Raw genomic sequence first — 25,909 nt, 5'->3', positions numbered from 1 at the left:
ATATATCTGACAGACGTATTTGCGAGGCAGAAACTATTAAGGACTTGCTTACTCTGTGTTGGCTGAGTTCAGCTGTCGACTCTGCCTATATCTAAATTTGCCTATTTTAAGGCAGAATTCTGTCTGTGGCAGAAACGAAGATATTTTGCCAGTGGCTGGTTTGCCACGTTTGAAGCCAACTCCATAAGGAGGAGCTTTGATGTTCATCATCTTCTTTGAGGAAGGGTGGGTGTTGCCAGACTAAAATTGCTAAGCCCACTGCATAGGAATAGCTCTGAGACTGGCCGAGACACGCAGGTCTATGCATAGACAGGGCTTCATGTTGGTCACAGATTCTTTGTGATGTGTAATTAGAGGCCATTCTTAGAGTGACACGAGGGCAGATTCGCAGATGTCTTCCTTCTCCCCATACAATGAGCAGAGAACCAGCCTTAATTGCTCTGTGCATCCTGCACACCTCATACAATCACAGTGTTAGAACTGTGTAATGCTTGTGAGGAATTATGTTTTCAGAACAAAAGACTGGACACTGACGCTGGATCAGACCTGACAGGATTCATTCCTCTTGGCAATCTCGATGCTGACATCCTGCACCCTCCGCGTTCCATCCCCAGGCGCCTTAGTTGCTGTTACCCACCAGAACAGGACAGCTTCCAGGACAACACTGTAGAAAGCTTCTGATCCCAATTGGTCCAGCATTTCAGACTGTCCCACACAGGACTCCTATTAAGCCTGGAATTTTCTTTTAGCATATTTCTTAACCGGATTATTACACAAACAATTGAGACTCTTTTACAGTACAAGGCTTCACACCACACTCTGAGCAGTTTAAGTCTGTTCTTAATGCTCTATGCTATTTTGTCTTACACCCCAGCAGTATATGCACTTTGTAGCTTCCTCGGCCCGGCTCCTTCCTCCTGATCTTCCTTGGACCTCTCCTGGTGGCCTGCTCCTCTAGTTTCTCTCCCTGACTGCTCTTCCCCTGGCTGGCAGGAAGTCCAGCCCTATTCTCTCCCCTGTTCATTGATTGCCTGTAAGCTGCTTTATTGACATAACAGGAGGGTAATTGGGGAGACGTTTACACAGCATTGAGACAGAAAATCAGAATTTAAACTACACAATAACCTTATGCCTGCATAAATGTAAATGGGAGAATGGAAAAAACCAACCTGTAATTTTATTTATAGCATTTTGTTTGTTTCCTTCTAGTTTTTATCCTGAATACATTGTCCTTCCTTTTCCCTCCCTCATCTTCTTCACCTTGAACCCACAGCTTTGAGCTTGCTAGGCAAGACTCTGCCATTGAGCTGGAGCCACAGCCCTTTTTATAAAACTTATTTTGTGACAGGTTCTCAGCAAGTTGTCTAGACTGCCCTTCAGCTTGTCATCTTCCTACCGTAGCCTTTAAAGTAGTTTAGAGCTGTGTGTTACCATGCCCGGCCTAAGTGCATTTTCATAAATAATTGAAGAATATTTTATATATGTAAATTAGATCTGCATCCATTAAAAATGTTTATAGGGCTGGAGAAATAATAGCTCATCAGTGAAGAACACCTACTCACACAGAGGGTCCAGATTGAGTTCTGAACACCTACATCCAGGGACCAAAACTTCGTTAGCTCCAGTTCCAGGTGATCTCACACCCTTTTGTGGCCTCCAAGGGCATCTGCGTTCATGTGGTACACATAAATTCACATATAAATAAAGTGACTATTGAAAAAAAATTCATAATGGCTGCATTATAATCTTTCAGAAACCATACAACATAGTTTTAATGTTATCCTAATGATACATATCTAAGTTAGCTGAGATTGATTTTGACCTTTGAGCTTTCTTATTATTTAAAAGAAACCTAGGTTTTCTGAAAGCCATTTTTTCCTCCATAATATTTATGTATATTAAGGTACCTTTGCTCATAAAAGATAATTTTGTTCACTGTCTTAGCCATGTGGTTATTTTCCTAGTCCTTCTGCAGACATACAGTGCGTGTCAATGCTGTATATTAGAGTTCCTGTTTTCTGTTAGTGAGGCTAGCAAATTGCTAGCATATTAGTACTAGTATTTACATGTTTGTTTTTTCTAATGTTTGGAATAGTTACTCATTTTCCTGATAAGATAGAAAATTAGCAGTATTTAAATTTTTTCTTTAAATAACAATATATAGACAGAAGCCATATATTTCTCTTATGGTTTATGTGTTGGAGTTTGTATTTAAACTTAAGGGAGAAACTGTCAATAATAAAGTTAACATTTTCTATTTAGATCACCAATAGAAATGCCAGTAGGTTGAAGTAGATTTTCTTCTTTTATGTCTGTCTTCTGAAAACTGGCATTCCCTTTTGGTTTTACACATTTTAGATAGCCACTTGGAGTTCTTAAGTCTTAAATCCTGATACTACTGCTGGTCTTTCCCTAAAGTACTGTCACTGTGGTTTTTTTCTTTAATTTTAAAATTGAGGCTAAAACTTTTCACTGTTTTCTTCCTAGATCTTCAATTTTGCAAGCAGAGAGTAAAAAAGACCATGAAGAGGTAATATTTTTTATTATAAAGTTATATCATTCATATTACATATTATAATAGAATATATTTGATATTATTAAAATACATTTTGTTTTTTCGAGACAGTGCTTCTCTGTGTAACCTTAGCTGTCATGGAGTTCACTCTATAGAGCAGGTCTGCCTCTGCTTCCCAAGTGCTGGGAATAAAGTTAATTTCTTCAGCAGCATTTAAAATTAGTTTGTTTTTTTTTTTATTCTGAAAACAAAATATATTAATGTATTTATTATAGAAAATTTGAGAAACTCCTAGTTAATTAAAAATGACTTTTAAAGTCCTCTGTTCTCAAGCAGCATTCTTAGTTTTCTTTCAGAATTGTGTAGCTGGAGGAACCTTAGACACCATTTCTGCGCTGTCTTAAAGTAGTATATTCAGCGATGACCTTCTGAGTGCCGTCTTCTGGCATGCTTGGTACCATGACTTGGCAGTTTCATTTATTCTCTGGTCTCACTAACCTTTCGGACACTCCTTGCTGCAGTAAGAACGGAGTGGTAGCAGATGTAGTACAAGAAGAAGCAACTAAAGCTTAGAACAGTGGGAAAATGAAAGGCAGAAAAACAAAGATTTGGGAGTCTCTGTTCTTCCTCACAAGCCTTTTAGTTTTGGCTCCAGTTTTACTCCTATTGTACTACATATGGAGGGTAAGGTACTATCAAGACTGATACTTTAAAAACTGTTTTCAGAAATATCCTTCGTCTTACTAAGCATTGTAATTTTATTGGTAAAAGACAGTTGGAAACTCAAGGGAAAGAATAGTGTTGGTCTTCTGAGGACACAGGTGTTTCTGCTCTCTGCATGGTTTACCAAACAGAGGATTAGTTTTGTGAGGCCTGTTAGGCTCTAGAGTCCTTGAGAGTGAGGCAGAGGATGTGGAATAGTGTTTTCTGTTTAGAAAGAAGGATGATATATAGTGTACACTCACCAGGAAGAATTTGTGTTTTAATTTTTCACATAGGTATTATGGTAACTGAGTTCAGACTGCCATGTTTGGTGGGAATTAAAGGAGGAAGTAATATAAAATATACAATATTAAGTTCTGATTTAACATGATTACTGTTTATTTTGTTGTATAAATCTATTTAAAAGAATTCAATCTGCAGATCTCTTACATGCGTGTGCATATAGCAGATGTCTTGTTTTTGTTTTGTTTGTTTATGGTGCTGGGGATTGAACTAGGGGGCTCACATATTTTGTTAAATATGTGCTCTGCCACTGAGCTACATCCCTACCCCCAAGGTGTTTTCATATGAAGATTATGTGCTGTTCTAATGAAAATTCTGTTTCAGTTTAGTATTCAATAGCCTTCCTTATTAGAGAGGCTTTATTGAAAAAAACATTAGTAATCATATTTAATTTTTTCCTTTTCAGTGGATTTGTACAATAAACAACATATCTAAACAAATATACTTGAGTGAAAATCCAGAGGTAATATTTTTATTTTGTTATCCAGATCTATCAGAATGAATTAATTTTGTGGTTTATATGGTTTTTATCAATTGACTTATTTCTCAAGTTCTGTAATCTCAAGTACAGAATTCATATGATTGTGTTTGGGTAGCTACAGTGTACTGTGTATTGTCTGTTACAGAACTGTGTTATTTCAGAATGTACTGAAATCAATTATTCAACTGATTTTGACAATTATGTTTATGTTGAGTGCCATGGAGTAGGTAAAATGTAGAAGAAACTCCATAGCCTCCTCTAGAAGTTACTATGGTAAGTCGACATGGAAGCTGTGTGACATTTTATGTATAACATGTTGTGATTAGAAGCACATGGGTAAAAAAAATACATACTAATCACTTACTGGCTTACATTTTGAGAATGTTAGGATCAATGAGGACTTTGTTTTAGAGAAAATTTTGTAGAGATGATGGAAACCCGAGCTAAGGTTATTTAAGGACAAAGGAGACACTGTCTATAATACAATAAAAACTAAAGCTCAGATACAAAAGTGACATGTGGATGGAACTAGCAGTGTAAATGAAAGGTTTTGGTGCAGAATGGAAACTGAAATGTGTACACAGATCGCCTGTAAATCTTGTTCAGATACATGCTGTGATTTTGGTACATCTGTAATGATGCAGCTTGAACTTTCCATTTCAAATTGTCCTTTGAGTAGAAAGGGTTTCAAACCTGGTGAACCTAAGCTTGTTAACTTAGCCATAGTTACTGTTCAGTCATGCAGGTAGAATCTAAGGGTACCAGGAGCTGAAAGAATGGAGTGAGTCTGTGCTATATAAGAGTTGGGAAAAGCCTTAGTCCTAAACAGGAGCTGTATAACCTCCTTTTTAGACCTGGATTGGCTATACTGTAAACTCAGGTGCTTCCCAGAGCTGGGGGGGGGCACTGATTTCATTTGAAAGTCTTAGTCATGACCTTCCCCCCCTGACACCAGACAGGGTTTCTTGGATCTGCCTGTTTTTACCTTCTACTTTCCAACCCAGATTACTGCCATGTGCCACCATGCCCAGTTTAAGACACTGTCGATGTAATGGAACATTTGATAGGGCTAGACTAGCTAGGAACTAAGTAAAAGGGAAAGAAGAGAATGGTAAAGGTGACTTCGAGGTTTTAAATTCAAAGACTTCCATTTAGAAAAAAAGAGGAATTCTGTTTTTGTTAAAATGAGAAGCTATCAAATATATTAATGTAATTTTATAAATTAATAACTGTATTCTAGAAGAGTTCTCTTATATTTGATGAATGTCCTCCTAAATTTTTATGTTCTATAAAATATTTTGAGTGACTAGGCAGTGTTCTAGGTGATAGCAGTACAAACCTTAATCCAAAATAATTGGTAGTTAAAATTCGTAGAAAAAGAATATGTTCTGTTTTGTGTATTAGTAGAAATTGGGATTATTCTTGAATTGTAGGAAGTTCATAATGTTTGAAATTAATGTACCTTACTAGTAAGGGCAGAGAATGGAGATACCTCAGTAGTTTTAGTTTATGTTTTAAACACAACTCAAGAGCTTAATGACAGTTTTGAGAGTCACATCAAATTTTTAGTTTCTTATATTATTAATATTAATTCTTTTTTTTAAAAAAATAGGAAACTGCTGCACGAGTAAATCAGTCTGCTCTGGAAGCTGTCACTCCTTCCCCATCCTTCCAGCAGAGACATGAGAGCCTGCGTCCAGGAGGGTGAGTTAGTATATGGGGTTACTTAAAGTGTTACTGAGCACTCTGGTTTAACAGTACTTCTTAGATACATACAAATCATCTCTGAATAATAGAAGTATACTTTAAAAATGATAAATTTATGAGTAAGGGTGTATTGCAGGCCAGAGGTTGATGTGGAGAATTTGATTTTTAAGACAATCTCTCACAAACCTGGAGCTCATTGATTTGGTAGGCTGACTGGCCAGTGAGTTCCTTGACTCACCCTGTATCTACCCTAGTACCTTGCAGATACGCGCTGCCAGGGGCAGCTTTTTTATTTAAGTATTGAAGATTAAAACCCAGGTTCTTTCTGAGCATGGTGGCACATGCCTTTAATTCTAGCATTTGAGAGGTAGAGGCAGGTGGATCTCTGTGAGTTTGAGGCCAGCCTGGTCTACAGAGTGAGTTCCAGGATAGCCAGGGAGGTGGTGTGCACTCGGGAGGCAGAGGCAGGCAGAGCTCTTGAGTTTAAGGCCAGCCTAGTCCACAGAGCAAGTTCCAGGACAACCAGGGCTACACAGAGAAACCCTGTCTTGAACCCCCAGCCCCCACCATTGTACCTTTAGTAAGGTACAAAACAAAACAACAAAACCCAAAACAGGTTCTCCTTTTTAGGCAGCAGGCATGTCACCAACTGAGTCGTCATCTTCCTACTCCTAGTTCCAGTTTTCTTTTTTTAATTGGAAAGAAAAGAATCTTTTACTGAATAAATAGCTAGCTCATTTGTGGTTAAATTTTTACTCTTTGAGTCAGGGTCTTGGTTGATAGGCCAGGCTGGCCCAGAACTGTGATCTGCTGCTTTTACTTCCTGAGTCCTGAGATTACAGATAAGTAGTTCTATGCCTGACTTGGAAATGTTTTTCATTAGAGTTTGCTTTATAACCTCATTGACTTAAAATACTGTTTTCTTTTCTTGTAGTCTGCTAAGCATTGAACTTCTGAAAGAAAAAACTAAATTCAGTGCCTTCTTATTTTCCTTATGTTTAGACAATCTCGACCACCAACAGCTCGAACCAGCAGTTCAGGATCCTTGGGATCAGAGTCTACAAATCTAGCTGCCCTCTCTCTAGATTCTCTTGTTGCTCCAGATACTCCAATACAGTTTGATATAATTTCTCCTGTGTGTGAAGATCAGCCTGGCCAGGCAAAAGCCTTTGGCCAAGGAGGCAGGTGAGTAATAATGTCAGGAGGACAATGTGCTGTGGTTTATAAGATTTATAATACATTTCTGCATCAGCTATATTGTCTTCTGTATAACATTTCATAGTTAGGGTAGAGCCATACAGGTTTTTCTGTTGGTCTTCTGTGTCTATTAAAGATATTAGGATAATTAAATGTCAAAAAAATTTAATTCTGAATTGCTTATCAAGTCTATTACTTGGGCATTTGCCCTGTCAATTACAGTAGTGATAGTTTTAGCTTTAGGTTGTAATACTCTTAAAATTCTATCTCAGGCTGGGCGTAGTGGCACACACCTTTAATCCCAGCACTCAAGAGGCAGAGGCAGGTGGATCACTGTGAGTTCAAGGCCAGCCTGGTCTGCAAAGTGAGTTCAGGACAGCCAGGACTACAAAAGAAACCCTGTCACAAAACAAAACAAAGCAAAATAAACAAATAAACAAAACACAAAAACCCACAACAACAAACCAAACAACAAGAAACAAAACCAAACAACAACAACAACAAAAAACCAAATTCTATGTCAGACTAATAAGGGACTAGGGTTGCAGCTCAGTTGGTAGAGTGCTTTGCATAGTGAGCATGAAGCCTTGGATTCAGTCTCTGGCACCATATAAAACCTGGGCATTAGCTCAAGCCAGTAGCAGTGATACTTGGGAGTTGGGAGTAGGAGAATCACTGCTCATGTAGAGTATCAGGTTGAGTTCATAGCACCCACATTGCAGGTCACAACTGTCTGTAATTGGTTCCAAGGAATCTGAAACCATCTTTTCCTGAATGCATGTGGTACACAGTAACTCATATAGATAAACACATACACATAAAGAAATGGAACTATGGCAAATAATTTATTAAGGAGGTTGGGCACTCAATACATTAGATTTGGGTATGACATCAATATTATCACAAAGTTTGTATAACTATAGCAAGCATGCATAGCATTTGATATAATATGCCAAACTGATGTAGAAGAGATGAGTATTGGGCTAGAGAGATGGTTTGGCAGTTAAGAGCACTTGCTCTAGCAGAGGACCCAGGTTAACTTTTGGCACCCATATCGTAGCTCACAATCATCCATAACTCCAGCTCTAGGGAATCTGAAGCCGTTTTCTGGCCTCCACCAGCACTGAACACATAAGTAGTGCATCATATATTTACATGTGACACATCTATATATGTAAAATAAAAATTAATAAATCTTTTAAAAAATCAATAACATCCTCTTTTTTGTGAATGTGCGTGTGTGCATGCTTATGTTTGCAGATGCACACATTTATGTGCATGTTTGTGGAGGCCAGAGGACAGTTCAGGTGTGTTCCTCCATTGCTATTCCTCAGCCATTGGCCTATTTGATAAAGAATATCCCTCTGGCCTGGAGCTTGTCAAGTTGGCTGGCTATCCCGTAAGTTCCAGCACTCTATCCATTTCTACCTCCCCAGAGCTGGGATTGCAAGTGTGTGCAACATTGCTTGGCCTTTTTGTGTGTGTTTCCGGGGGTAGGCGGGGTGTCAAGACAGGATTTCTCTGTGTAGTCATGGCTGTCCTAGAACTTGTTCTGTAGACCAGGCTAACCTTGAACTCAGAGATCTGCCTGCCTCTGCCTCCTGAGTGTGCCACCATCACCCTGCTTTTTTTTTTTTTTTTTTTTCCCTTCTTTCAAACAGGGTTTCTCTGTAGGCCTTACCATCCTGAAGCTGGCCTCTTAACTCAGAGATCTACCTGTGTCTCTACTTCCTAAGTGTTGGGAGGTGCACCACCATGCCTGGCTGCTTGACCTTTTCTTTATATAGGTTTTAAGGGTTGAACTCAGGTCTAATTGAGCCATGTCCTTAGCCCCTGTCCTGTTTTCTTACTGTCATTACTATTTTAAACCACTGCTTCTAAGACTTCCTTTGAATTGAACTTTTCCCTTCCATCCTTGTGATTGTGCCACAAGCTAAGAAGAGGAAGGGGGGGAAGCAGCTTTTAGGTTTGGTTTACTTTTCTCCTTGCATTGTTACTTATACCTTGAGAAATAGAGTTCAGTTTTGTTTTACTTTGTTTGTGGTGCTGGAGATCAAACTCAGGCTTTATGTGCATCATAAGTAATTCTCTTTCTCTCCCCCCTCCCCCCTCCCCACCCCATCTCCTTCTCTCTCCTCTCTGTCTTTCTGCCTACCTCTCTCTCGTGTGTATGTGTGTGTGTGTGTGTGTGTGTGCGCACATGTGTGAGTGCATGTGTATAGAACCAGGAAATATAATTAAAAAATAAAATAAAAGAAATGCATGTTTTGAACCAGAAACTGTCCAAATCTTTATAGTTAACTTGCAGTTTGCACTTAAAAAAATCCAGACTTGGGTTTTTTTTTTTTTTTTTAACAGTTCTAGGAAATCTCTGCTATTTTCTCAAGCCTCAAATATTGTCGCCACATTAGTTTTCTTCTATGTTGATTTTTTTTGTTTTTTGTTTTTATTAGAAAACTTTGGAAGATAGGTTAGTATGAAGATTTTTGTTGTTGTTGTGTGTGGCTAAATTCATGCCTATTAAATAAAACAGAGCAATAAAGAGCTGCAGTGGATAAATCAGAGCAGACACGTTGGGTTTGCTATTACTTTGTGTGAGAGTGCAGCTGTATAGTGTTTTGGCCATCTTTATTTATTTATTTATTTTTATTAATTTATTCTTGTTACATCTCAATGTTTATCCCATCCCTTGTATCCTCCCATTCCTCCCTCCGCCCCCCTCCCCCATTTTCCCATTATCGCCCTCCCCTATGACTGTTCCTGAGGGGGATTACTGTTTTGGCCATCTTATTGTTCATTAGCGGAGTGGGATATTCTACAGCTTTTCTTTGTAAACATATAAAGTTTTATGACTCACTTATTAATTTTGGTTTCTTCTATGTGGCTTGTGCTGACTGACCCATTTGTTCATATTTTGTCCTAAACTTCAGGCGTACAAATCCATTTGGAGAATCTGGAGGAAGCACAAAATCAGAAACGGAAGGTATAAAAGACTTCAATATTCATTGTAAAGTGACCTAGCAGTAGACTTTGAAGTGTGTCGTTTGTGAGTGCCCTGTGGCTGCTGTGCTCAGGGTTGATGCTGCTCTTACTTCAGAGTTTTCTCAGTTTCACTCATAGTGCTCTTAGGGCAGCCAGAGCCCCTTAGTCTGACTTCAGAAGTGACTCATGCAAGATTGTAGAGTGTCGCAGACTTTTGACCTTATAGCAGATTCTTAGTATATAAACTATCCCTTAAGCTTAAAAAAGAAGTTTGTGTTTTCATAGTTTCCACCCCCAAGATCCTTGACTCCACTATCCCTGGGTAGATGGCCAGGTTTCCAGTACTTGGAATGCTCTCCTTCTTGTTGAATGGGCTCTAAGTCTAATTAGAGAGCTGTGACTGCCAGGGTATTCACATCACTATTGTACCTTAGGGTTACCCGGCCATGCTGCTGGTGGTGGTGGTTCATAGGCGTCATATCTGTGTAGTACTGTTGGTTGCTTTTCTCTTCTGGAAGCTTACATGGTGTCTTCTGGTATACTCTGAAAGCTAGTTCTCAGGAAGAGGCAGTTCAGCTCAGGGGTCTGTGAGCCAAGCATCAAAAGTTCATGGTGTCTTCAGCACTAGGAAACTTAACTTTCACCTCTTAGGGGTAACCAAAGGCAATATGTGTAATACTGGGAGTCTCTTGGACAACTTGCCCAACAATTTGAAATGGCTTCTCATGCCTCGTGTTGGGGTTTTGTTAGATGGTCTTTGGCCCTTTGAAGGGCGCATTGTCATCCCAGATGAAAAAAAATTATTTAAACTATATATGTGTATTTATGCACATTAGTTTTTTTTTTTTTTGTAGTTAGTAGTATGATTCCTTATGACCTTTTCAGACATCCTTGTTACTTTACCCTCCTTCCTTTTCCTTCTGTATCTCCTTCCTGTGCGACTAGAGCCTCTATCTTTTTCCATTTCCCTAATTAGATCACTTGTACTCTGCTATTAATCCCCTCTCTGTAGCTACTCCCCAGCCCCTGTCTCAGCAGTGATCCCTTTTGTTTTCCTGGTTTCTGTATTACTTCAGGAGATATATCATATCCGAACATTAGGGGCTAGGAGCCTCTGATGAGAAAACAGGTGGTGTTTGTCTTTCTGGGTTTGGGTCACCTCACTCAATTTGAGCCTTTCTAATTCTGTCTATTTACCTGCAGAGTTCATGATTTTGTTTTTCTTTACAGTTTTCTTTATACTTTTCTTTGCAGTATCTCATAGTGTAAATGTACCACATTTTCAATATCCACTCATCAGTTGAAGGACATTTTCATTTCCCAGCTTTTGTGAATAGCACAGCAATGAATATGACAGAACAGGTGTCTGTGGAGTAGGATGTCAAGTCCTTAAAGCATACTCCAAAAAAGTGGTCTAGTTGGGCCATTTAGTAGATTTACTATTAGCTTTTTGGGAATTCTCCACACCGATTTCCAGAGTGCCCGGACCAGTTAGCAATCCCACCAACAGTGACTGAGGCCCTTTTTTTCTGTACATGTCCTCCGACATTTTGTATCTGTTGTTTGTTGATCTTTGCCGTTCTGACTGGGGTAAAGTGAGACCTCAGTGTTGTTTTAATTTGCTTTCCCTAATGCAATGAATATTTTTTGAGATATTTCTTAGCCTTTTTTTTTTTTTTTTTTTTCCTTCTTTAAAGAACTCTCTGTTCAGGTCCCAAGCCCATTTTTTTGGAATGGTCATTTGGTTTTTTAATTTGTTTGTTTTTGTTTTTTTCTATGTTTTTAAACCTTTGTTCTTAGTGTTTCTTCTTCTTTTTTATTTTTATCTTTTAGCTTTTTATTGATTTCCTGCAAATGTTCACTATAACAAATTACTGGTCTGGTTTGGAGTCTTTGGCTTTTGTGACACCATCAATATTGGATCCTCATCAGGACTTCTCCCGGTATCCTGCTGTTGCCCTGTCATGGAGCTCTGAGTCCCTGGAATAGCAGAATTGGCCCTTTCACATATCTCAACCATTTGCAGATAGTACAGATTTTGGGGTGGGCCAATTCAGAGCCTTGGATCTGGACCTGGGTGGCAGCCAATCTGGTCAACCTGCCCACTTTCCCTTATAGACACTGCCAGGGCAAGCTCTCCATCACTGCTCTGGCTAGGCCACTAATGCTGCCATTAACAGGAGGCAGGGTCAGCTTTTCTGCTCTCTTGCCTTCGGCGCCAGCTCACCCACACCCATGCCTCCAGAGCCAGCTCCCTTGTGCTGCCCAGTCAAGGTCAGGGTTCACTTTCCCAAGTGCTTCAGCCTGTAAGGAGCTGAGCCAGCGCTCCTCTTCTCCCACCCTCCTTCTGGCTCACCCATGCCAGCTTCACTGTATTGTTCAAGTGAGGTACAGGACCCTCTCTCCTGAGTGTGACAGCCAGTGAAGGGGCAGGGTTAGCTCTCCAGCTCTCATGACCCCAGGGTCTGCTCTCCTGGCTACTGCAGGTGGCGGGAGGTGTGGGTGGGTGGGGCACAAGAGGATTGGATGCCACCTCATGCCAGATCTCCCATGCTCTTGCCCTCAGGGCAGCTTACCTAGTCACCCTCTCTCCCCAAGGCCAGCTCTACTGTGCTGCCCAGGGGAGCTGCAGGGCCCACTCTTCTGAGTGCTGCAGCAGATGAGGGACAAGGCCAGCTCACCTACTCTGATTACCTCAGAACCAGTTCTCCTGACTGCTGTAGGTGGTGAGGGGCAAGCAGGGGAAGGTATGCCCCTGCATCCACACCACCTCATGGCAGACCAGGGCCAGCTCTTGCTCTTTCATCAGGGCTGGCTCACCTGACTACCAGGGTCTGCTTTGCTGTGCTTGTCAGGTGAAGTGCAGGCCCTGCTTTCCCTAGTGCTGCAGCTAGTGAGGGGTAGGGATAGCTCTCCTGAGCTCATGACCCTGTGGGCAGGTTTCATGACTGCCAGGGGTGGCAGGAGGCGAGGAGGCATCATGTCTGCACCTGTGCCACCCCATGGCAGACAAGTGGCAGGGTCAGCTCTCTTACACTCATGCTCTTGGAACTGGCTCATCCACACACCCCCCGTTAGGACTAGTTCCACTGTGCTGCCTGGGGTGGCGCAGGTTTAGCTCTCTGCATCTAGTGGGTGATGGGGCCCGTTACACACAGCCCCTGGACATCTACATGGTCCCTGGTGGCTGCTCCAACCAGGGACATCCCGTGTTCTCTAGTAGTGATACGAGCTATGACATGGGCACTGACTCCTGTTGCCGCATAGCCATGGACTCAGATGTGGCCCTCAGTGGCAGCTCAGGCTGGGACCTCACCATGGCCCCAGATGGCAGGGCTGGCCACTCACAGTAGGGTCCCTCCCCACCCTTAAGTCTCCAGCCTTTCTCTCTCATAATGCCCAAGCTGTCCACTTCTCTTTCTCTCCCATCTTATTGCCACATATTCTCACATTGTGGTGGCGCCTGCTGCAGACTGGTCACGTGGATGTCAGGCCCCTGCATGACATCCTTCTTCCAAGCTGCATGGTGTGGCAGCAAAAGCATGTCTCTGGCCTGTCTCTGCCAGGTGCTGGAGGGCAGGTCTGTGGGTGACATGGCAGTCTGCAGTCTCTGTCTTTCTCTTCCTGTGCTGTGCTGCCTGGATTTGATTTTTATGAGTCCTAGGCGTAAGGCAGCTTTGGCCATCAAGCAAGGGTGAACAAAGGACTGCCATCTGGTCTGTCCCTGACTGATATATAAGAACAACACTACCAACAAGGTGTCTTTTTTGCCCATTGCCAAGGGTAGAGTTCTTTATATATTTTGAATATTGATTCTTTGTTGATGTAGAGTTGGCACAGATTTTTCCCCCATTCTGTGGGCTTCCTCTTTAACAGTTTGGTTATTATTTTTAGTTGTGCAGAAGCTTTATGGTTTTATGAAGTCTCACTTTTCAATTATTGGCCTTAATTCTTGGGCATATGGAATCTGTTGAGAAAGTCCTTTCTGATGATTCAATTGTGCACAGTACTGTCTATGGTTTCTTCTAACAGTTTCAGTGTTTTGGGCTTCACTTTTAGGTCTTTAATTCATTTGAAGTTAGTTTTTGTGCAAGATGATAGGAGCTTAATTTCATTCTTCTCCATGTGGACACCCAGTTTTCTCAACACCATCTATTGAAGATGCTCTCTTCTCCAGTGTATGTTTTAGACATCTTTGTCAAATATTAATTAAATGGTTTAACTTACATATATTCATGTTTGGGTGTTCAATTTTGTTCCATTGGTCTGTCTGTGTTTGTGCCAGTACCATATCGTGTCTGTTACTATGGCCATGTAATATAGCTTAAGATCTAGAATTGCAATAATCCCTCTAGCATGGCTCTTTTTCCTCAGGACTGTTTTGACTATTCAAGGTCTTTTATGGTTTCATATGAATTTTAGGATAGTTTTTTTTTTTCTTAGAGGCATTTTTGTTGGGATTATATTGAATCTATAATAGCTTTTATAATTTTCACAATATTAATTCTACCAATCCATGGGCATAGATTGTCTCTTCCATTTTTTTTTTTTAAATCTTTCTTTAGAGGTTTAAAGTTTTTATTGTTTCTTGGTTAAGTTTATTCCTAGTGTTATTTTTTTGAAGCAGTTGTGAATGGGAGTATGTCCATGGTCCCTTTCTCTATATGGTCATTGTTTTTGTTGGTGGTGTATAGAAAGGCTACTGATTTCTGTAAGTTGGTTCTATATCTGCTACACTGCTGATTTTGTCATTTCTAGAATTTCCAGGTTAGATTTTTTTTTAGAAGATCTCTTAATGTATAATATTATGTCATCTGCAAATAGAGATAATTTGATTTCTTCTTTCCCTGTTTGTATTTCTTTAATTTCTTTTTCTTGCTTTATTGCTCCAGCTAGTGCTTTGAGCTCAATAGTGAAAAGGAGTGGGAAACTGGGCATCCCTATCTTGTTTTTGACTTCAGTGGGGTTGCTTCAAGTTTCTTTCCACTTAGCATGATGTTGGCTGTGGGCTTCTCATATCTAGCTTTCATTATGTTCAGATGTGTTGTTCCCTCTAGTCCTACTAGGACTTTTATCTTGAAGGCATGTTGGAGTTTGTCAAAGGTTTTTCCTACATATATTGAGATGACCATGTGGTTTTTGTCTTTAAGTCCATTTAGGTTTATTACATTTGTTGACTTGCATATTTTGAACCATTCCTGTATATCAGGGATAAAGCCAATTTAGTCATGGTATACATCTTTTTGATTGAGTTAGTACTTTAGTAAATATTCTATTGAGAAATTTCTAACCTATGTTCATCAGAGATACTGGGCTGTGGTTTTCTTTTGTTGTGTGTTTTTACCTGGTTTGGATATTAGAGTGATACAGGCTTCCTAGAAAGAGTTTGGGAGTGCTCCTGTTTCTGTTTTCTTGAATAGTTTAAAAGGATTGACTGTAGATCTTTAAAAGTCTGGTAGAATTCTGCTGTGAATCCATCTGGCCCTGAACTTACTTTGGCTGAAAGTTTTTTTATTACTATTTTAATTTCTTCATTTGTTATATATGTTCAGGTTGTTGACTTCTTGGTTTAATTTAGGTGGTTTAGCTCCATCTAGAAATTGGTTTCTTCTACACAGAGAAACCCTGTCTCAAAAAACCAAAAAAGAAAAAAGAAAAGAAAGAAAGAAATTTATTTTAGGTTTTCTAGCTTAATAGAAAGAGTTTTTTAGACTATTCCCTTAGACCTAGAGGTAACAAGAGTTCCACAAGAAGACCAACAGAGCCAACTAACCAGGGCCCAGAGGGGCCTGTGGAGTCTGAAGCACCAACCAAGGACCATGCATGGACTGGACCTAGGTCCCTTACACAGATGTAGCTGATAGGCAGCTCAGGCTTCATGTGGGTTCTCTTGTAAGAGGAGTGAGGGCTGTCCCTGACATGGACTCTGCTGCATGCTATTTGATCACTCCCCCCGCCCCCATGGGACTGCCTTGTCAAGCCACAGGGGAAGAGGATGAACTCAGTCCTGATTTGACTTGATGAGCTGGGGTGGATGGGTAGAGGGACTCCCCTTTTCCAAAGATTAGGGGAAGGGAAGTGGGGAGAAAACATGAGACTGGGAGGGCAGGAGGGAGGAGGCTATGTAAAGTGAATAAATAAATAATTTAAAAAAGAACAAAAAAATGCAACAAAGGGGGCTGAAGAGATGGCTCGGAAGTTAAGGGCACTTTCTGCTCTTCCAGAGATTGTGCACTGGGAATCCTGGGAATCCCCCTCCCTTGCCCCAAACACACACACACACACACACACACACACACACACACACACACTAAATAAATAAATTCATTCATTCATTCATTCCAGATATTGCATTCATGAACAGACTTAAATATCAAAGCAGAATGGCACGTGCTTGTGGTACCAGCATCTGGGATGCTAAAGCAGGAGAAGTGTGGGTTTAAGGCCAACCTATGCTGCAATAACCCAACAACAACAACAACAAAAAACCCCCCAGCCATAATGTACCATTTTCTGTTACAGACTCTATTCTTCATCAGTTATTTATTGTCCGATTCCTTGGTTCTATGGAGGTAAAGTCAGATGACCACCCAGATGTTGTCTATGAAACAATGCGCCAGATCTTAGCTGCTCGGGCCATCCATAACATCTTTCGTATGACAGAATCACATTTATTAGTCACTTGTGACTGTTTGAAGTAAGTAGTAACCCTCTCTCAACAAAGTAATATGAAAAATGATTCTTATTTTTAGTCTAATTAAAAAGCTGTTTTCCAAAATTTTAATTATTATAGGTTAATTGATCCGCAGACCCAAGTTACAAGGCTCACAGTGAGTGCTGTTTGATTAAAACTTTTAAGTATTATTTGTTCATATGTACATTTTATAGTTTGATAATAACCGGGTCCTGTGTGTACTAGCATGACAGTATCAAGTAAGATTGGTCTTTAGGCTGTTGTCACATATACAGCCAGCTCCAAAAAGTTACTGAGCACTCTGTAATTTAAAAGAGTTAACATATTTTGGTGTTTTTATACCTAGAGAGTTTATATGCCAAACATATTAGCAGTAGTAATCAAAAACATGAACATAATTGAGTTTATTTTATAATTCTATGTTTCTTTGTACTTGCAAGTATATCTATTTAATCATTTATTAAGTAGATCTCTTTTGTAGTTAAATTTATATTGGTAAATATGCTGTTGAAAAGTAAAACTCAGTATTTAATAACCTCTTTTTGATAAAATCTAAACCAAATGTGGCATTATTTCTTCTTAGAATAATATTCTATTGAAAATTTGTTTTTAAAATTCAATTTTGGATATTTTTAGAATTTAAAATTTAGATACATGAGAGTGTATCATCTGAATGTTGCTGTAATGATTTAGAAGATCTCATGTTTGTTTGTGGTATTTTCTGTGGCAGTTCCCATTACCATATGTAGTTTTGTATGCTACACACCAGGAAAATAAACGGCTCTTTGGATTTGTTCTCCGGACATCAGGCGGAAGGAGTGAAAGTGGCTTGTCATCAGTCTGCTATATATTTGAATCAAACAACGAGGGGGAAAAGGTACGTGACTCTCAAAATGTTTATTTTATAAAATGCCTATCAGAGTCACAGTTTTAGCCTAAAATTTCTGGAAAAGGCTCTCAGGTTGTGCCTAGTCTAGCTGAGTTGCTTGATGAGAGAAAGCCTTCTGCTCAGGAGAGTGCCATGCGGATGAGTGGAGCCTCTCAGGCTCTGCAGGCTGTTGATACCTGGTTCAGTCCTTTTTTTTTTTTTTTTTGAGAGAGACAGGGTTTCTCTGTGTAGCCTCGGCTGTCCTGGACTCACTTTGTAGACCAGGCTGGCTTCGAACTCACAGTGGTCTACCTGCCTCTGCTTCCCAAGTGCTAGGATTACAGGCTGGTTCAGTCTTCTTGCCTGATGAACCTATCCTGGGAATGGGATAATTACCATAGTAATTTTAGGTGTCATGAGCTTATACCACTATCATCAATCAAATCTTTCATTCTTTGCATGACTCCCTATTTCAGGAATGATGTTTTAAATTTTTAAGTATTTTTTATTTTTCATAGCTTTACATATGAGTACTATATTTGTATCATTTCCTCCTGCCTCCCCTTCCAACTCCTCCTGTGTCTGTACTTCTCAAAAATCCATGACTTAAGACGGGCATGGTGGCGCACACATTTAATCCTAGCACTTGGGAAAGCAGAAGCAGGCGGATCTACAAAGCAAGTCCAGGACAGCCAAGGCTACACAGAGAAACCCTGTGTTGGCGGGGGTGGGGGGAACCCCAAATCATGACTTTATTATTGGGGTGTGTGTGTGTGTGTGTGTAAATCTTACTGAGTTCATTTAAGTGTTTTTATGTGTTTAGGTTGGACCACTTAGCATTGGGTAACCTCTTGGGCTTGTTTCTGGACAAAACAGATTCTCCTGTCTCAGCAACTTCTGGTTGCTTGTAGCTTTTCATCTAGGAGTAGGGCCTTGTGACGTTTGCTCCATCTACATTTGCATGTCAGTTATTATCAATTTTCCTATCTTGTTTAGGCAACCATATTGTTGAGATTTCATAGATACAGCTTCCCAGCCATATGTGGGAGACACTTATCTCATAGCTGGTGTTCTGGTCTTCTGGTTCTTTACAGTCTTCTCAACACCCTCCTTATGACTTCCCCTTAGCCTAAGTGTAGAGATTGTGCTGCAGATGGATCAGTTGAGCCTGGACACCCTACAGTTCCCTACTGTCTGTGACCGTCTCTATCAGTAGTGAGGCCGATACAATGAGCAGTAGGGTGGGCATGTGATGCAGAGGAAAGCCAGCAGTGCAAGCTCATCAGTTCTGAGGAAAACATGCTGAGATTTTTAGGGGGTTGAAATACCTTTAAATTAATTTTTATTTAAATTAGTATGTTATCTTGAATTATTATAAAACTAGTTATGTCATCCATTTGGGTATTTGAATTTTTTTTTGTTTAATATAAAAGTATTCAGTTTAATATAAAAGTTTTTAACTTTTTCCTCCTTTTAGATTTGTGATTCTGTCGGATTGGCAAAACAGATAGCTTTGCATGCTGAACTGGTAAGAATCAGAGCCACTTAATCTCCAAGGGTGTCTAAGCTAAAGCAGTATAATAAAAGCTCTTTCACACTAGCAAGTAAATAAAATTGTTTTGCTAAACAAGGTTATTAGCGGGTGCTATTGCTCAGACAGCATTTAGAATCTGGAACCAGGCAATGGTGGTGCATGCCTTTAATCCCAGAACCCGGGAGACAGAGGCAGGTAGATCTCTGAGTTTGAGGCCTGCCTGGTTTACGGAATGAGTTTCAGGACAGCCAAGACTACACAGTGAAACCGTCTTGGGGGGAAAAAAAAACCCAATCAACCAACCAAAAAAAAAAAAAAAAAAACTGGATTAATGTGTGTTATAAAATGAAAACTATTGGTATGCCTTATGTAAAGCACTGAAAAGTTACAAAGCTCATATTAATTGAAATATGTAAAATTCTAAATTACTTCCTATTTAACATATTTGTTTTATTTACTCTCCCACTCTCTTTTTAGGATCGTAGGGCATCAGAAAAACAAAAAGAAATAGAGAGAGTAAAAGAAAAACAACAGAAGGAACTCAGCAAACAAAAACAGATTGAGAAGGTATCCTTTGTCTGGTATTGACTAATTCAACACTCTGACTTTCAGATTTTAATCTCCAAATGGTAGTCTGTTTCTGATTGTTCAGCCATCTCATAACCAGATGATTCATTGTATAGCATAAAAGAGTTGATATCTGATTTGTGCTGTAGCTGCTGTGAAATATAACATAACTTGCTATTAAAGAAACCTGCTAGAATTTTCATTACCAGTTAGGGCTGTTTCTGCAAAAGAAGTTCTTTTTTTTGTTTGTTTGTTTTTGTTTTTCGAGACAGGGTTTCTCTGTGTAGCCTTGGCCATCCTGGACTCACTTTGTAGACCAGGCTGGCCTCGAACTCACAGGGATCCACCTGCCTCTGCCTCCCGAGTGCTGGGATTAAAGGCGTGCGCCACCACGCCCGGCACAAAAGAAGTTCTTTTGAGAGACTTTAAATAGACTTAATTGTCTTGCTGAAAGTCACGTTGACTGTGAAAGGGGAAATAGTATTAGTAAGAGTGTCATGTTCATGTGTGTACACAGACATGTACATGCACACATACATTTTTATAAATGTGTGCACATGAATGCACACACACAGACACATGCCTGAGCACAGCGTTCAGCACAGGTTGGTTTTGGAAACCTGACTGGGGCAACAGGGAACGAAGAAAGAACAGATACTGAAGAAAAGACAGACATACACACAGGAAAGCTAGGATGGGGTGCTCTTTCTGATGGAGTGGCACCTACAAGTACACAACAACCCCAAACTCAGTTTTAGCGCTGGAGTATATGGCACTAGAGGTTGGGTGGGCGAGAGTCTCCGTAGGTCTCTGGAGGGAGGTGTTCCTAAGCTAGGAGGACGGAAGATAAGGCTGTGGTTGCAAGATTTGTGTGCACTCTCATCGTCTACGCAGAGACCAGAGGAAGGCTCTGCTGTTTCCCATGGGTTTGAGACACTGTAGACCTTGTCAAGGCTGTGCTCATGTCCATAATGTACGTTCACTCAGGGCTTCCTTCATTCCCCCTGCAACACACTTTCTAAATTCTTTTGGTACTAAGGATCAAACCTACAAAAGAATAGTTGAAAGTATACAATTTTCAGAGCCAGACCTTGATGAGGTGGCTCATGAGGTTATAGGAGCCTGTTACAGGTGGTGGCATTGGTGGTAGGAAAACAAAAGAGAAGATAACGGGGGAATATGCATATGAGAGACCAGAAGGGATTGGAAGTGAGCTGGATGTAGCACGAGAAGCACACACGTTCAGCCCAGCTGAGGGGAAGCGGCACTTGATTTAGCAAGATCAACAGGACAAAAGTAGAGACACGACCTGGAGAGGAGCGGGAATGGGGTGAGCAATGACCATGTAACTCTTTGCCTGTGAGACCGTTTACGTTGTGTATAATGAGAGAGGGAGACAGTCAGAACATACACACACTCAAAAAGAAGAAAGGGAGGATTAAAAAAAATCAAATCAACCTTTTTTTAATGTTTGTTTTTTGGGATTATTAAAATGTTGCCGAACTTCACTCTGATGTTTAATTTGTTGAATATCACCTTTCTTTTCATCAAGTTATCAGAATTATGCATGTGACAGGATTGGAATGGCTCTCAAGTATAGTAAAGCTGACTAGAAAACTATATAATTTTCCATTTGACTGCCCACAGTTAACTTAGTTTCTTTTTTTGTCTTTCCACCAGGACTTGGAAGAACAGAGTCGGTTGATAGCTGCTTCCAGTAGACCAAACCAAGCTGGTAGTGAGGGCCAGCTTATTCTTAGCAGTAGCCAATCAGAAGAGAGTGATTTGGGAGAAGAAGGGAAAAAAAGAGAATCAGAAGCATAAGTTTGTTGCTTTTTGATTGATTTCCCCCTTGCCCTGGAATGTGGCACAAGGTAACCATGCTAAAAGATCAAGGAGACTAAGCTTTCTATTTGCTTGTTTCAGTTTCTTTTAAAAAGACTGAACTTGGTAACAGGTTATATCAAGCATTCCCCTTAAAAGTGAAATACTGTGCATTATTATCAAACTCTGCATACCTAAAAAGACCTGCTTACTTTTCTGTAGTGGATTGCTGATGGATCACACTTGCTCAAGATATTTTTCTTTCAAATTGTTAACTTTTTATCTTGCATTGTAATTGGCTGTCTCCATAAGAAATCATTTATTCTTCAGATTCTGACATTCGTGTCTGTGCTTTCTCCCTTTCACTGGAATGTCTTGTTGGTAGTGAGGGAGTGTTCAACCAAATGAGCTTAGAATCCTTGCGGAGAATTCTACAAGTCTGCAAATATTATAATAATATTAACTGTGCAATAGAATGTACAAAATCGCTAGGATAGTGGCAGGCGATAGTGTTGATTTCAGGGCATTTTCTGGGCTTGCTCCATTTCTGATGACTATATCATGGCAGTAGGAAAGAAACTCCAGTGTCTTTGTTGGTGTTTGATACAGTCCTTGGTATTTTGCCACCATCTTCTCAGTTCTCAGGTTGGGACTTTACTTATTGATACAAAGCAGTAAGGGTTAGAATAAGATTTCAGGATTTATTGAAAGCTTTTTGTTGTTGTTGCTCAAATATTTTATATTAGAATTGATATGTAAAGGGAGTGTTGTAGAATGATACATTGTATTTTCTGTATTGTGAAATAATTTTTATTGATAATAAGTGACATTTCAAGATGTTCTATAACAATTATGTTTATTACTTAGAATAAAAATGTGCAGTTTAATTTAGAAAACATAATCTTTTAAATTTCAGACTGATAATCCCAGTATTTTCATAATCCCACATTTTGATAATGTATTGAATTGCCACTTTTTAGCTACAAAGACAAATAACTAATTTATGAGTGTAGAATAATTTGCACTAATTATTGTAAATACTTTTACTCTCCAAATGAGTAAAAGATCTAATCCTATAAAAGACTGAAAAGGAATTGAACACCTCATATAGTATAGGACCAAGGAAGGAATTCGCTTGCTACCAAGGTTGACATATCTCTCTCCAGTTTAATGTTCTGTCAAAACTCTTTCTTTTCTCAGATATTAAACTGTTTATAGATTTTATTTTCATGTGTTCTACATGAAAATAACACACACACACACAACTATATACTGGTTAAATATATTGAGTAAAGTATTTTACATAGTCATACATTTACAGATTTTCAAGAGGTTAACCACTAATTTCACAGGTAATTTTCTCTTAGTTTTGAATTAGAAGTGGTTTCACACTGTAAGTACACTGTTTTCTGTAGGAATCATTATATTCTTCTTATCCAGGTGCCAAATTGAAGTAATGGTTATTTAATACTCTTTAAAGTCTTATGTTTCCCAAACATACAGTTAATAAGTAGCAATTTATGGAGTACATTTGGTTAAAAGTATATTTTTTGCTTATTAAAGGGAATGTTTTCATATTAGTTTTGTCTTCTTGTTAAACTAGAAATTGCTATGGTTAGAATTTGATTACTGGTGGCAGGACTTGCTTTTAAAACTTTTTTTTTTAAGGTTTTGTTTTTGTTTTTGTTTGTTTGATTTTTGGCAGTGTAGAGATAAAACCCAGGGTCTTAACACATGTTAAGTAAGCCCTCTACCATGGAGCTACATCCCCACCCCAAGTCTTTTCTTGATATAAGATATCATGCTTACTTCGTTTTATAATAAGAGAAACCATTAGGAGGCAGTTTTATTTTTTGGTGCTTTGCATGGTAGCAAAATGGTATTTGGATAAAAAGTTAGGTCAGAGGTAAGGATTTTCTAATTCTTTGAAAGTCATGTTTCATGGGAATTCCCATAGTTGCTGTCATGTCCACAGGTCAGACCAAAATGTGTTCCGATGCCCAGGACACATCATCAGTGGATTGAACAGTTTCAGGTGATTCAGCGTCTGTTCTGTCACTTTAAACTGTGTGAAGTCTGCACATTAGCTTTAATCAGCGATCCTGCTTGAAGAAAGCTGCCTGTGAGCTTTTTTCTAAATGTTGATGCTGATCTTGTTCTGTTCTGCTGTCCTCAAATCTCTCCCAGCTTTTTAGAAAATAACAAAATTGCTTAAAAAAGAAAAGAAATTTAGCCTAATGCTACTGTTCATTCTGTTACCTATATTGATAGTACTGGCTTAACTGTGGTAATACATTCAATAAAAATTGCTTATTTCTGTATCCTTGCTAGAGACTCAAACTGTCCCTTTGAACAGAGTCCCTGAATCCCAGAAATTAATTTTGCTTTTGTCTTATATTTAATGGTTACTTGTTTAATTTCAGAAGAATTCCAGCTCTGCAGTGTTGGGATGAGAAAGTTGCATTGTTTTTTAGAAAAAGCTAGTAGGATATACCTAACATTATAGGTAACTTTTTGTGTGTGTGTGTGTGTGGAACACACAAAAGGTACTACAGGAACTACACTATGTATAGTTTGAACTGACAATGTTGGCAGACCCTTAAAACTAGAATATTACAAAGTCTTCTGACAAATGAATGAGGTGAAAATACTGCTTTTGATAACAGATTCAGAGCATTCAGATTATACTTTCAAATAGTTAAACACACCAATGTATGAAGCAAGCAACCTTTTGCTTTGTTTTTAGCAAGTTTATTTCTCTTTGATGGAATTTTTATTCTACTTTAATAGCATAAAGATTTAAAACTAGAACCATGCTGAACTTTTAATCAGTCTCTGGCTACACTTGTAAGTAACTGACTTCAGTTATATGAATACTGGGGATTAAATGATAATTAATGTGCAACACTGCTTTGTATGTTTTGTGATTTTTGTAATGTAAGTAAATTGATTAACTGTTATTTCACTGATATTAACCAGCTGTGCAGTGTACACAGTTAAAAATCATGCATCTCTTTAAAATTGGATTGTGGTCATGGTGTAGCTTGTGGGGCAGAGAACTTATTTTTTCATTTGTCAAAATAGGTATTTGCTGACAAGGTTTCAAGAAATACATTGTTGGAGTTTTTAAATGTATAATAAAGTCCATGGTTTTTATACAGTCTTTTTGTATAAAATATTTGGTAGTTACTCTGAATTCCTTTTCAGCAACTAATTTCAGATGTTTTCAATCTGGGGCTGTGTAGAGAGCTCGGCAGTCAAGAGCAGGCTCTTCTCTCCGAGGCCTGAGCTCAGTGTCTAGCACCCACCTCAGAGGGTTCACATTTCCCTGCAGCTCCAGCTTCAGTGCATCCAACATGTCCTTCTAACATTGGTAGACATTGTGCTCGCATGCACATACCTCCACACAGACACACAATAAGATGAATATTAAATTTTCTTTTATTCTACTGTAATGCATTTGGCCCCATTGCAATTCCACAATAGCCAAAGGGGGTTGGAAATCATTTGTCAGGAAGCGTTTGTTGACTTTCTTACAGCAAAGGAAAGAGACTTCAATAGTTACTCCAGTAAGTTATTTATGATAATATGCTTTATGCTCTTATCCTACCTGAAGAAATTCCTCTAGTTAAAAAGGCAGGTTATTGTTTCTCCAACTTAAGTAGCTTGGACCTGTAGTTTTAATACTAATGTATGTATTCCATGTGCTCTGTGTAGTTTATTATTGAACTTAGCAAGCTCTTTCCTTCCGCTGAGAGTTTGGATCCTGACCTATTTGAGGAAGACATACACTTTGTAAAAAGATTACAATGGCCAGGTATCATTGTACACACTTAATTCTAGCTTTCAGGAGGCAGATGCAGGTGGATCTCTGTGAGTTCCAGGCCAGCAGAGCTACTTAATAAGAAAAAAACATTGTCAGAAGTGACATCTACTATTATAAGCGCAAAGAAATGGCATTCACACACTATGAGATCAGCACATGGTCAAGGCTGGGGTGTGTTTCAATTATTGAAATGTGTATTAGCTCCTAAGGTCTTGTCTTATAGCCGGGGATGGCCTTGAATTTGCTGTGCTCCCGCCTCAGCCCTGGGATAGTTTGGATTGTAGGATGTGCACTTGGATGAGTTTTTGGTTTTGAATTTTAATCACCTTATACTTCTACCCATGTGTTAAGAAGCTACACATGTGTGAAACTATCAATAAGAAATTCAAAAAAAATTTTTTTTCTTTTAGTTTTTCGAGTCATGGTTTCTTTTTCTTTTTTTGAGACAGTCTCATACAGCCAAAGCTTCCTTGAATTTATCATGTAGCCATGGATAACCTTGACTTCTTGATCTTTCTGCTTCTCTGTTCTAAGAGTTGGGATTACAGGCATATACCACCATGCCTGGCTTCAGAGCTACTTTAATTTTTTTTTTTTTTTTTTTTTAGATTTTCAAGGCAGGGTTTCTCTTATAGTCCTGGCATCCTGGACTTACTTTGAAGACCCAGCTTGCCTCCAACTCACAGAGAGCCACCTGCTTCTGGCTCCC

General features: G+C 39.3%; 1 protein-coding gene across 1 annotated transcript in view; it reads left to right on the top strand.

The window, feature by feature from the left end:
• Window positions 1-21,792, top strand: part of Appl1 (adaptor protein, phosphotyrosine interacting with PH domain and leucine zipper 1) — a 45,014-nt gene extending 23,222 nt beyond the window's left edge. The window contains exons 12-22 of the mRNA XM_051140639.1: window positions 2,488-2,530; window positions 3,927-3,983; window positions 5,614-5,705; window positions 6,711-6,893; window positions 9,836-9,888; window positions 16,410-16,584; window positions 16,681-16,717; window positions 17,312-17,458; window positions 18,927-18,977; window positions 19,461-19,550; window positions 21,231-21,792. Of these exons, the coding sequence (XP_050996596.1) occupies window positions 2,488-2,530; window positions 3,927-3,983; window positions 5,614-5,705; window positions 6,711-6,893; window positions 9,836-9,888; window positions 16,410-16,584; window positions 16,681-16,717; window positions 17,312-17,458; window positions 18,927-18,977; window positions 19,461-19,550; window positions 21,231-21,374 (1,072 nt within the window). The 3' untranslated portion in view covers window positions 21,375-21,792. The remainder of the gene's footprint in view (window positions 1-2,487; window positions 2,531-3,926; window positions 3,984-5,613; window positions 5,706-6,710; window positions 6,894-9,835; window positions 9,889-16,409; window positions 16,585-16,680; window positions 16,718-17,311; window positions 17,459-18,926; window positions 18,978-19,460; window positions 19,551-21,230) is intronic.
• Window positions 21,793-25,909: the final 4,117 nt, after the last annotated feature.

Source organism: Acomys russatus, chromosome 3, assembly GCF_903995435.1.
Source record: "Acomys russatus chromosome 3, mAcoRus1.1, whole genome shotgun sequence".
Taxonomy (NCBI): Eukaryota; Metazoa; Chordata; class Mammalia; order Rodentia; family Muridae; genus Acomys; species Acomys russatus.
Note: the sequence above shows the minus strand (reverse complement) of the source record. Positions and strands in the feature narration are given on the sequence as shown.